General features: G+C 46.1%; 1 protein-coding gene across 10 annotated transcripts in view; it reads right to left on the bottom strand.

Moving 5' to 3' along the window:
* FNBP1 (formin binding protein 1) overlaps positions 1–12,822 on the bottom strand; it is a 132,309-nt gene continuing 119,487 nt past the window's right edge. For 5 of the 10 annotated variants that reach the window (XM_055541396.1, XM_055541394.1, XM_055541391.1 and 2 more), the window contains 4 exons: positions 11,915–12,047; positions 9,532–9,653; positions 9,074–9,213; positions 3,608–6,930 (listed from right to left, as the gene is read on the bottom strand). In XM_055541396.1, the coding sequence (XP_055397371.1) occupies positions 6,752–6,930; positions 9,074–9,213; positions 9,532–9,653; positions 11,915–12,047 (574 nt within the window). In that variant the 3' untranslated portion in view covers positions 3,608–6,751. Of the gene's footprint in view, positions 2,933–3,607; positions 6,931–9,073; positions 9,214–9,531; positions 9,654–11,914; positions 12,048–12,822 lie in introns of those variants that run through there. The other 5 variants (XM_055541395.1, XM_055541392.1, XM_055541397.1 and 2 more) reach the window with 2 other exon arrangements.

Genomic DNA, 12,822 nt, shown 5'->3' on the forward strand with positions numbered 1-12,822 from the left:
TACCGTGCCAGAAGTTACACTTTTATTTAACATTTAGAGGATTAACATATAGTTACAAGGTCAATATAAGCCTTCCAATGGAAGCACTTTATTTGGTTTAATTCCATCTCTAGAGACAAATGGGCAATTCCAGAACCTTTACAATGGCAGTGGGCCGTACAACACTGAAACGCCTCCAAAGTTTAGAATTAGTGCAACACACACTGATAAACCAAGAAGTTTAAATGTGCTGGACACCAGGTTAAAATAGAATTCTGGATCACTTTTTAAAGTTTTTTTTTTTCTTTTGATGATATAAGCACAGGAGGCAGAGCCATTAGGAAGTATGAAATTTGACTTCTCTGGAAAAATACTTAGCATCCACATAACCTTTTCATGTTCAGTAAACTTTTCCCCAGCAATTACAGATGTTACCAAAAGGGACTGAGGCCTCTGCACTAACTGCTGGAGAGACAGACTCCTCGAACCCCAAAGCTTCAGGGTGTTCATGATAAAAGCCCAAAGGAAAATCCCATCCCAGCTTACCATGCCTTTTTATTCTTTCCTATTCTGCAAAGGAAAAATTGGGTAAACGACAAGTTCCTCACTTTCTGTTTTTAAGTTATTTTCAGAGTACGTTCTTTAAAAATGAGTCATTCTTACGGCATAACAATATTCTAGCGTCGGTGGAGAAATGATGGTCAGTGGATATGAGGGAAGGCTGAGAAAGCACATGGCAGAGTCCACGTTTCTACTCTATGTGAACTGCTCATAATAATATATAGACGACTTCACAGTAGGATTCCCAGAGTAAATGATAAGTCTCAACTAGCCTATAATAACTTATTTCCTTGACTAAGCCCCAGCTGGTACGGCACTCCCCTTTCCCCGTAGCCACACAGACTGGCAGGTGAGTGAACACTGAAAAGCACTTCTTCATTGTTTTTTGGACTCAGGTGGTACAGAGAAAAAGAAAGGCACAGGGGACACAAGAGGACACCAGCATAGTCCATGTCAGGTTAAAGAGACGTTTAAAAGAACAAATTACTGCAGCTTATACCTTTCCCCCTAATTCGGAAGGAGTTAATCTACCCTGACCCCTAATATGAAAGATGCAATGCACATGCATTCCCGAGGCTCTAGAATCCAATTTTTTTTTTTCTTTTAAAAAAAAAAAAAAATTAGCATCCTTGTGGAGAGCGGGCAGCTTGACTTGGTGAAATTCAGAATTCCTGGAGACGCCTGATGGACAAACCCTATGTGGGGCCGCTGGGGCTGCATGGAACAACCACGCGCCTGCTGGTTTGCAGGGACACGGGTGGAGCCCAGACTCTTCCTGTCCTTTGGCATCCTGGCTTCGCCGTCATCTGCCAAGACAGTCTTCTCGCGAGACTGAGGAGCCTGGGACAATGGGGCCGCCCCCTGGGTTAACAGAGGGGCCCCAGACGCTCACAGCTGCAAAGGCTCACTCTGGGGTGGAAGGAGTGAGAGGGGCCCAACGCCTGCTCCAACCTGAAGCCACTTCCTCTTCCCCCACTCACACTTGGCGTTTGTTCCCTCGTGGTTTCCTGTCACCAAAGGTTGACTGAGCAGCTTTGAGGCTGGTGTGTGGTCAACCCTGGTTTGCTGAGAGGAACCATTTTCCTACCCCTGAACCAAGGCCCAACCCTTGGGACCCGTCCTGTCTGTACCGGTCCCTTCAGCTCCTGCCAGATTTCCTTGTCTTAGATTCACAAGTGTGGCAAAGCAGCGAGGATGCTCAAGGTGACTATCTAGTCACCAAAAGCCGAACAACAGGAAAGATGCCTGATGGCACCCTGGGGCTTCTGACGGGATCTTTGTTCACAGAAACCCACAGTCCAAGATTTCTCTTGACTGTTTCTGCACCAGGTAAGTAGAGAAGCTAAGCTGCTCTAAGGCGTGAGCGGCCCACTGGGTACGGGACCTTGTGTGTTCCTCAAAGATCCACGAGAGGAAGGAGATTCAGCTCAAAAGACAAACTCGATTAACTCTGCGTGGCCTGGAGAGCACACGCTGAAATGTGGAAGCCTTGGCGGACCACGAGCAGCACAGGGGCTTTGGTGCTGACAGCACTGGAGTCCTAAGGCGCGGACTTTGGAATTCACAGAAAGGGGAGAGTCTTCCTTTGGCCAATGAGCTAATGCAGAGGCGAGACGCTCATTCACGACCCGCGGTCCTTATCAATGGGTGGCCAACGGGGAGAAGGTGGGCTGGGACCTTCCTTGACCCCATGAAAAGGGAGGGGACACAGGCAAGACAGCGGGACTGGCCTAAGAGCTGGAATTTGACTTCTGGTGTGGACTTTTCTAGGCCACTGAAGACAGGACCTCAAACAAAAACGTGTGTGTGTGTGTGTATGTGTCCACCACGGACAGTCAGGCCGTGAAACATTTCAAGGACCGATTGTTTAGTACCTGGTGAGGGTCCATAGTCAGGAAAGGACCACCGAATACCCAATGGACTTGGGAAAAGATGAGTATTTTCTAACGTAAGGGACACATCAGTGACTTTTGGGCACCCAGTCCACCAGGCGCAGGCCTGACCCTCCTCGCCCAGATTCGGTTCGTCTCGCCGGGAGACCAGTGGCAAAGTTTTCACGGAAAGGCACAGTGTGAATCGTGGACGGGCCGGGTTGCGCCAGGTGGACCAAGGTCGCCGGGAAGGGACGCCCTCCTCCTGCCAAGAGGCGGCCAGACTGGGCCAGGGGCGGAGCCGGGCTCCGAGGAACATGCTGTAAAAAGGAAACAAAAGAAGAAAGCGAGCAGCTGCAGGTGGGGATGGATGTCAACTTCAGGCTGAGGGGCCCAGGGCCACACAGCAGCCCAGGCCCAGGGTGTTCGCGGGCGCTCAGGCCTGTGGAGACAAGCAGACCGAAGGGTTTCTCCTGGGAAGGCTCCCCGAGGCTCTGGCTCCCGGAACCACCTTTAGCAATCTACAACACAAAAGACAGAGAAAGAAAAAGGCAGTTAGAGTGGAGGGCGGGCAGGTCAGGGGCAGGCACTCCACCTCTCAGGCAGACTGCACCGCCCTGGACAGGCCGGGGGAGGGGGCATTTTTAGAGCATTTGGTTACCGCAGGGCAAGTCTGAGATAAGGAACTTTCACGGTTTTGTCCGCAGTCAGAGCAGCTAGTCTTTCCTTCCGGGGCAAGAGAAAGCACCCAGGAGACGGTGCACTCCCGCACGCCCCCAACTCATCTTTCTCATCAATCGAGCTCTGAGACAAAGAAAGAAACCAGCTTCCCAGAAAGATGTCAGGAGCCCAAGGACCCGGTTCTCTCTGTGACCGACACTCTTGGTTCCTTGGCAGTAAAAGGCAGCATCTTTGATGAAAAGGAAAACCTATTGCTCAGTAATAAACAGTGAAAGTTCTTCATCTGGGGGACAGAAGAGAAACGAGAGACAGACTCCCAAAGCCCACAGGCGCACACAGGGTGAGCAGCAGAGAAGGTGCCATCATTTAACAGGGGGGAAAAGGCAGAATTTTTCTTTTTTTAAAAAAAAGCATTTGGCTAGAAAACTCCCCATTATTAAAGATGAGAAGGTTAAATGCTTGGATTACACAGAATTTCTTGGAGAGGTGAAAAATCATTTAAAATACACAACACTGAGAAAAATATAACGTTTATTAGAGAGGCAGATACGAGGGTACAGCTACAAGGTGCCACACAGATTCTTTTCTTGGAGGATAAGGAAGAGAGAGGAAACAGTCATGTTGGCCGTATTCAAACAAAACTTACTCAGAACCCAAATGTCTACAATAAACTCAAGTGTGGATCAGCCGGCAGGGGACCTAGCTACCAGTGTAACCGTCCTTCCGGCTCCCCCAGCGGTTACAAAAACAAAAAGGTCATTAGGCAGCAGAATCACCAATAAAACAAACAAATAAAAGAGTAAAACGTTAAAACAACGAATTCAAGTCATCCTTTTAGTTTTTCTATTGCAGTATATACAAAAAGATTGGGGAAGGGGCAGTTATGGACATATTTCACAGAGAGCAATTAAAAACAACAAAACTAAACTAAACCATAAAAGAGGACAGTCACAATTCAGTTGGCAGTGGAACTTCCTCTAGCCTAACTATTTTGGCGGTTATTAAATAGTCACTTGGCAGACACCACACCCATACACGAAAGTGCACGGGCATCACAGAGGGTAAGACAACTGCTCTTGAGTCGCAGGCATCGGAAAGCAGCAGCCCCACCCGGCTGCGCTGGGCTTAAAGGGAGAGCAGTGTTTGTGGGGCAGGCTGAACAGACTTATGAACAAGGTAGGGAAAGGAAAGAGTCTACATCCATTCTTAGCTTCTAAGTGTATCTCTGCATAAAAGGAGAAAACTTTATACACAAGCTGAGACTTTGCTACTTTTGACAGATTCACTGTTGGAAGAACACAAAGTGTGCCTTGGGGGTGGAAATGGAAGTTCCCGAACTCTTTGGGAATTGTTTCAAGACTTCTGCTAATCCTTTGCACACTGACTTAGATGGACCTGAAACTAAAAAATATCTTCTGCTGTTGAGTCACTACGACACAGATTCATCTGGTTGAAGGTACTGAGGCATACAAGCTAAAATAATGATCATAATTTACGTGCCCAAATCGCCCCACCCATATCCAAAAGACAGTTGAGCTATTTCCTGAATTAGATTTGCACAGCTCTAAAGAGGAGGGGAATAAAAGCAAAACGAACAAACAAATAAATCAAAAATCAACCGACTTCATGGCATGCCATACTTTTCAAATCAAGTTTTAAAAAGCCTAATGTTGACTTGCCTCATTTTAAGACTTTTTTTTCAGTGTCTAGTTTATTTTCTCCAATACTTCACAGTCTGGAAATGAGTTCATCCTGGGTTTTAATGTCTTAGGTATTCACTTGGTTTACATGCCCAAGGCTGTGACCACCTACTGTTCATGAAATCCCCATGGGTTAAGGGCCAACAGATTTTCCTTGCTGTGGTAGTTAAAACGAAGTGCTGAAATGATTCTCCTGAGAGATCTGGGGTCAGGATGAGTGGTTTTATCGATACTACAGCAGCAAAGGTATAAGAATGCAAAAAAAATTTTAATGACAAAATTATACTAAAAAAAAAAATCGGGCTGGCCAGTGTCGGTTTCCTGTTTTTGATACTGGATCACAATTATGTCAGATGTAACCACTTGGGGAAGCTGGATAAAGGGGATCTCTCTACTATCTTTGCAACTTCCTGACAATCTGTGATTATTTAAAAATTACAAGTGTTTTAAAAATCAGGCAGTCATTAAGTAAAGGTTGCTACATTCCATTTTGGTGGCCCTTAAAATGTTAGCTGCCCAGTCATGTCCAACTCTGTGACCCCATGGACCATAGTCACCGAGCTCCTCTCCAAGCAAGAATAATGGAGAGGCCCTTGGGAAATGCAGAAGAACTTTCTGCTAGAATCTGCCACAGGCACCCATAACTCCTGCCAGGTCCTGGACCCCATAATGCATTGCTGTCAGTTTTAAAATCAGCTTTAAATTGACCCGACCTTCTAAAAGGAGACAATAGTGTAGAAGCAAGGAGCTGATTTCCTATTTAAAAGTAGGAAGGACATGAATAATTTTCGAAGCCAAAAAAAAGAGAATCTCAATCCTATACCTTTACTCTGACTTATTTTTAGCTGGTTCTCTGTGATCTCAGGGAAGATTCTAGACATAAGCACAACCATTGGGCATGTCCCCAGTTTCACTACCTAGCCTGCCAATTTAAAAATGCAAATCCCCATGTGACCCAGATTCCTTTAAGATGGTGAAACATTTTATTATATAATTAACCACTTTATGGTTATTATAGAAAAGGATCTAGAAGTTCTAAAATGATTTTCAGTAAATATACACTTTGGGTCTTAACAATGCCAATGATTAAAACACAAACCAAAAGAACCTTAAAAAGTGATGTGCTGGGGTCTGTGTGTTGCTTACAAGGGTCTATTCACAGCACCACCTGGGCACAAAAAAACCTCCCACAGAACAGAATGAAGAGAGTTGTTTTTACATAATTTATCTCAACAGCTCTAGCACGTCTGATCAACTCTGTCAACTGGCAAAAGAAAGATCAGTAGTCATATGTGAAAACCAACTGGTTGAAAGACCAAAGTTTTCCACAATTCAATGGGTTGTCTAGGATCGTATCGACATAACTGGGTAACACGGTGCTCTAACAATGATCTTAAACATGTTTAAGGAAATGTACACACTTTTGGTACCAATGCCATTCTTTACTTACGCTATTCTTTATTGATGACTTCCTCCAAAATGAATGACTGTAAAACTTAACGCAGTTCAGTTTATGAAATTACCAAATGTAACATCTTAAGGTGGTTCACTTTCTGGCAGACACTAGTTATTAATGAGAGCTGAAGTCTTCTGCACCCCTAGGACATGCATGGACTTTCAGATTCAGAAATATGAATCAGAAGCTAGAAGGCAACTTTTTGGTTATCTACAGTCGCTGCCCCAAGAAGAAATGTTTATCAGATTTCAAAGGACACCGTTGTAAATTGGCAGTTGGCTGCTTTCCAGGGAAAATGTCATGAGCAAGTGACACTGAATTATCATCAAAACCAGCCCAGGAAATTCAGGTCTAGGATGCCTGAACATCCACCTTGTGCCTAAAAGAAACACACACCGTGATGCTCCCCATCCAGTCTTTTGAAGAACTGCCTGTAACAGGCATGATTGCAGGGAGAAACAACTCCAATTTTAAAGTTTTGTGTTTTTTTTTTAAAAGTTGTATTAAATATAAGTCTTAGCACCTTTGGCATTTTTGTCCAAATAGACTTCGACGTAGGAAGTGGGAACATAACCCTCTTCATCTTCATTTCTCCGAATTCGGGTCCACCCGTCGCCCTTGTCTTCCTCTATTACGTACAGTGTCTCTCCTTCAACTACTGAAATGGTTCCCTCATTCTGACCTGAAAAAGCAAAGTCAGAGTAGTTTAGGTTTCTTGTCAAACCTGGGTTTGGAGCAGACGGTGAGTCTTGCAGTGAAACAAGTGGAGAAAAGACAGACGCTCTCCTCCCGTCCGGAAGCTGCCAGGCCCTCATCCTGTGTCGCTAGGACCCTTCTCTAACTCCCCATGGGAGCCCTCTCTCTCCTGCCTCCCAGAACAGGCGGCATCTCCCCCGGAGGAAATCTTAGGTCCTCTTTTCTACCCTCCCCTGAAGGTGCTCCTTTGGCATCAACGACACCTCTTTACACAGCACCTCCACTTTTCTTTCTCCCGTTCTGGTTCTTATCTGAGGCTTAGGTGCCACCATGCCTTCTCTCTGAAGTCCATTTCCACCCTGATGGTGCCTGGGCACCTGGGACACAATTCGGGTGAACCTGGGCTCACTGTCTGGCCTCCCAAACTAGATCCTCCTCCCACTTTCCCATTTCAGCGGACATCTCCATCGTCCCAGGAGCGCAGCTTCAGGGATCAGCTGTGGGTTCCTCCCCGCTTCATTTCCAACTTCCAATCAGCCTCGCATCTGAGTGTGTTATTGGCTGCAGCATCTCTATGTCCATCTGTCTCCTAATCAAGGCCCCCAATACCATTCACTAAGATAATTTCAAAAGACTAGTCACCACTGCCCAAGCAGTGTCCCGAAAGGCAGACTGCGTAGGGGGCTGTTCATAGCGGTAACTGTGGACGCAGCGGGAGAGGGATGGTGTGGACCTGAAGTTACACTGGGAGCACTGAACCTCGGGCTTCTCTTCTTTGTTTTGCCACAATGAACGTTTAGTTTATCAAAGGCTCTAAAAGTCCTACAGTAAAGGGAATTTCCTGGCAGTCCAGTGGTTAGGACTCTGCCCTTGCACTGCAGGGGGCCTGGGTTTGATCGCTGATCGGAGAACTCAGATCCTGCAAATCAAAGAGGCAAGGATGAAAAAAAAAAGTCTTACAGCAAAGAAGTTCATTTATCCCAGGGTTTCTGAAAACGATCTGAGCTCCAATTCCTTCTTTCACAGCATCCTTCCCAGCATCCTGCAGGACGCTGTTTCAAGGCTCATCAGTTTGGGAACCACGAGGTTAGGCGTCCTAAGCATTTGCCCTGTCTTCTAACTGATAGCACATGTATGAGAATAAATGTCTATGGTACAGCTCTGCTTGTGTCAACAACCTGCTCAAATACTTTCTGGAGGGCCTGATGTTTGCCAGATAACAGCCAAGTGTTTCTCTTACCCATCGCCCACACTGGCCCCAGCCCCCTCCTCATCTTATATTCCACTATTACTCCTAAGACACCCGAGCTCCAGGCGCACAAACCCCGTGCCTTTCCTGCTCCATGCTTGGCAGTGCCTGTGCCTCTGACACCCTGCAGCATGGTGAGTTCAGTGGATAAGAATCCAGCTGCCAATGCAGGGGACACGGGTTTGATCCCTAGTCTGGGAAGATTCCACATGCCACAGAGGGGCTAAGCTTGTGTGCCACAACTATTGAGCCTCTGCTCTAGAGCCTGAGAGCTGCAACTACTGAAGCTCGTGCCCTCTAGAACCAGTGCCCCACCAGAGAAGCCACTGCGATGAGAAGCCCTTGCACCAAAACGAGAGAGGAGCCCCCGCTCGCCACAACCAGAGAAAGCCTGTGCGCAGCTATGAAGACGCAGCACAGCCAAAAATAAAAATAAATACATCCCCTCAGGGAAGGGATCATATCCTCGTGTGGACCCCCCATCACTCCGTCCCTCTCTTCTGCTGAACCTCCTTTGCTTTATTTCCTCCCAGGGCGGATGCCAGACCACAACACCTGCCTCCCACGCTTTCAGGGGTCTTTTCAAGACAGGAGCTCCATAAGTATTGAAGGTGTGGATGAAATAATCATTCTTCCATTCTACCTGCTGCGATTAGGCTCACCGAAAGTTGGTCAACAGTCCAGACCCAAAGGCAAAATACACAGCCCTCAACCAGAAAGAAATCAGAATCACAGATACTAGGGGCAGAACGAAAGAGGAAGAGAGGAAGGTTCTGAAGGAAGGTTCATTTGAAGCCTCTTCCTGAAAGGAAGGTTCTGAAGGCTTCAAAAGAAAGTCTGACCACAGAAAGAGAAGAGGGACGTAGACAGTCAGTGTTACCTTCAAACGTGTAGAGGGCTTTACATGTCCCTATGGCAGGAAGAGGCTCCTCGTCGTCAAACTCGTCGTCAAAGTCTGTGGCCAGCACCTTGACCTCACTCTCCTGACTCTGCTCCTCCGTGTAACTGCCATCGGGGCTGCTCAAGAAAGCAAAACACACAGCAACTATAGCAACTGACCCCAGCGAGGGCTCAAATGCAGCCCCCGAGAGAGCCAAGTGCTGGCAACTCCGGAGCGTTGTAACCAGGGACCGCCCCTCACCCCGCAGGCTCCAGCACAATCCGCGGGGCATCAGACAGCTGCACTGAGGGAAAAACCACAGGCCAGTCATGACAGACGCATGGGACCTGACAAGGACCTTGTGCTCATCTCTGATTCCAGAATCGGGCAGTAAATACAAAGCCAAAATCAAACAAACAAACAAAAAGCCCCAAGCAGGCGCTGTACAGATACTGTACCTCTCCCGATCCTGCGCGCAGTTGTTGACCGAGGGGGCGTTCTGTGCCTCGTACATCCCACTCTGCCGACGGGCCTGGTCGCTGCGGGCTGGGAGTCGGCCTTCGACCTCGGCCAGCCAGGCCTGCAAAGAGAAATCAGGAAAGACTCTGGTCTGAGCTCAGCTTAGGGCCGGACCAAGCAGGGTTCAGGCCCCCAATCTGGGCTTCTGGTTGGTCATTGAAGCCGACTGGAGAAGGACCACATGGCGAGGGTGAGGAGCCTCCAGTCTGTTTGCCTTGACTGTATACACACACTTGAAGGCAAAGTTGGAGGCGTGCGAGCAGACTTGCATTTAACCACTGCTCATAAAGTGGCAGAAGGACACCGGCCTGTCTTAAACTCTCGGGCTTTCATTCATTTATTTATTGCGCGGCATGTGGGGTCTTAGGGCTTCCCTTGTAGCTCAGCAGTAAAGAATCCGCCTGCCAATGCAGGAGACACGGGTTCAATCCCTGGGTGGGGAAAGACCCCTGGAAGAGGGTATGCTAGCCCACTCCAGTATTCCTGCCTGGGAAACCTTATGGACAGAGGAGCCTGATGGGCTATGGTCCACAGGGTCACAAAAGAGTCAGACATGACTGAGTGACTAAACAACAACAACAATATGAGATCTTAGTTCCCAGACCAGAGATTGAACCCATGTCTGCATCCCTGCATTGGAGTCTCCACCACTGGACCACCAGCAAAGTCCCCACGACTCTCGGGCTTTTTAAGTTAAGTCGTGTCTAGTTCCCCCAGTTCCAAAAATTCTGTGACCGTGACGTCACACTGGGAACCATGAGGGTCCTGCCACACTTAAGCAGTGACTCAGTTTAAAAGCCACACTTCCCTTTTATTCCACACCCCCCTTAGGAATGTAGTATGTTTTATAATAGTGAAGAAACCTTGTATACAGGAAATCAAAGTAGATCACATTTTCTTCAGCAACCTTTGAAATAGTGTAAAAATGGCAAAAGAATCCAAATGACCAGAAAAGGACATTTCTAGGTTCTAAAATCTCAACCAATAATAACTTACTGACAGATTCTAGAAAGATGAGAAAAAGTCATATTTGGCTTTTCATGGCTGGAAATAATCTATTTTGATCAGAATTATCAGTTAGTAATTTATTTTTCTAGTCTTTACGTTTTAGGGGTCGGGGGAGAAGCCTTTTGTTCACAGCTTGAAAGATTCATTATCTGTGTTTCTTCTTCAAGTCTCGTGTGTGTTTCCTGCTGGTTTTCATCTTTTGATAATGGGTCCTTTAAAACAACTATAACATATTTCGATGGTTTCCCCCCACAACCCAGAAATAAACCCTTGTATTTATGATTAATTGGCTTGTAACAGCCAGTTACAAGCTGTCTTGAACAGCCAAGACAGTTCAAGGAGAGAAAAGGTCTTTTTGACAAATGGTGCTGGGACAACTGAAAAAGAATGAATCCAGACCTGTACTTTTAACCATGTACAAAAATTAACTCAAAACGAACCAAACACTTAAACAGAAAAGGGAAAACTACAACATTTAGAAGAAAACATAAGCATAAGGGTTTGTGATCTTGGATTAGGTGCTGGTTACTTAGTTACGGCACCAAAAGCACAAGTGATAAAGAGAAAAAAAATCTGATAAATTGATTTCATCAAAATTAAAATGATTTGGGAGTTCCCTGGCAGTCCAGTGGTTAGTACTCAGTGCTTCAACAGCCGGGGCCCCGGTTCAATCCCTGGTCAGGGAACCAAGATCCTGAAAGATGTGTGGCATGGTCAAAAAAAAAAAAAAAAACTTTTGTGCTTCAAAGGACATCTTGAAGAGAGTAGAAAAGCAATCCACAGAATGGAAAAAAATATCTGCAAATCATAGATATGAAAAGGAATTCGCATCCAGAATATATTTTGAAAATGTTGACACTGATACCAAAGCCAGACAAAGACCCTGCAAGACAATTACAAATATTAATGGCTTTCTTAAATTTGTCGTTTTGATTCACTGAGATGACGGACAACTGTATACTCCCAATTATGCCCACTGTCGACACAAGGTGAGACAAAACAACTTGAGTGAATTTAAGTGAAACACTTAAATGAAAACCAAAAACACCCGTGTATTACTATAACCTTAAACAGTGTCCCCTTTAAGGGACACCATTAAAACAGGACACGCTGAAAAGCAGAACACCAGATGGATGACAGTCTCTTTTTCCTTTCATCATAACTCGTGGAACACCTAACTTTTCCAGCTGCATCCCTCACAGGGAAAGAAATGCTGGTGCTCTACAGCCTCATGTGTCCCATGACCCCACACCTACTTCTGTTTCTTTCCTTTTTTTTCCCCAACAAAACTTTTCCACAACAGCTTTTTCCTACCTCGAATTTCTGGGTCTCTAGTCTCAGTTTGTCTATATTTTGGCTGACTTCCGCTAATTTTTGATCCAAACTGGCGGGGTCTCCCATTTGCGGATTCTTTAGGTAGACATCTTTCATTTTTGTGATGGCATCTCTGAAAAACAGAAGGGGCAGAACATGGTCAGGTTAATGCCACTGTTAGATTTAGAGCAAATGACTCCCTGCCAGGCAGGGGACTGGGCAGTAGGGTGGACAACTTTACTGAACTTCAGCAAAAGAAACTCTACACTAACCACCCAACACGAGACCAATGACACCAACTGCATTGTGAGTCACAGGAAATAGTTTAACCAAAATATAGAAATAAGTGGAAGAGAATTTCTATGTCTTCACTACCCCTCCACCTGCCTGCTTGCCTCTGAGCCCACACATCCTGCTGCCACTTGATGGGCACCATGAACCATCTGTTCTCTGTAGGAGCCTTCTACCCAGTCCACATACCCTGTTCTATCTTTTATATATATACACACACACACACACACACACACACACACACATATATAGGCCACGCTGTGCGGCATGTGGGATTTTATTTCTCTCATTGCTGTTCAGTTGCTAAGGGGTGTCTGACTCTTTGCAACCCCATGGACTGCAGTGTGCCAAGCTTCCCTGTCCTTTACCATCTCCCAGAGTTTGCTCAAACTCATGTCCATTGAGTCAGTGATGATATCTAACCATTTCATCCTCTGCCACCCCCTTCTCCTTTTGCCCTCAATCTTTCCCAGCATCAGGGTCTTTTCCAATGAGTCAGCTCTTCACATCAGGTGGCAAGGTATTGGAGCTTCAGCTGTAGCATCAGTCCTTCCAATGAACATTCAGGGTTGATTTCCTTTAGGATTGACTGGTTTGATCTTGCTGACTTGACCATG

This window comes from Bubalus kerabau, chromosome 11 (assembly GCF_029407905.1).
Source record: "Bubalus kerabau isolate K-KA32 ecotype Philippines breed swamp buffalo chromosome 11, PCC_UOA_SB_1v2, whole genome shotgun sequence".
In the NCBI taxonomy this organism is placed as follows: Eukaryota; Metazoa; Chordata; class Mammalia; order Artiodactyla; family Bovidae; genus Bubalus; species Bubalus kerabau.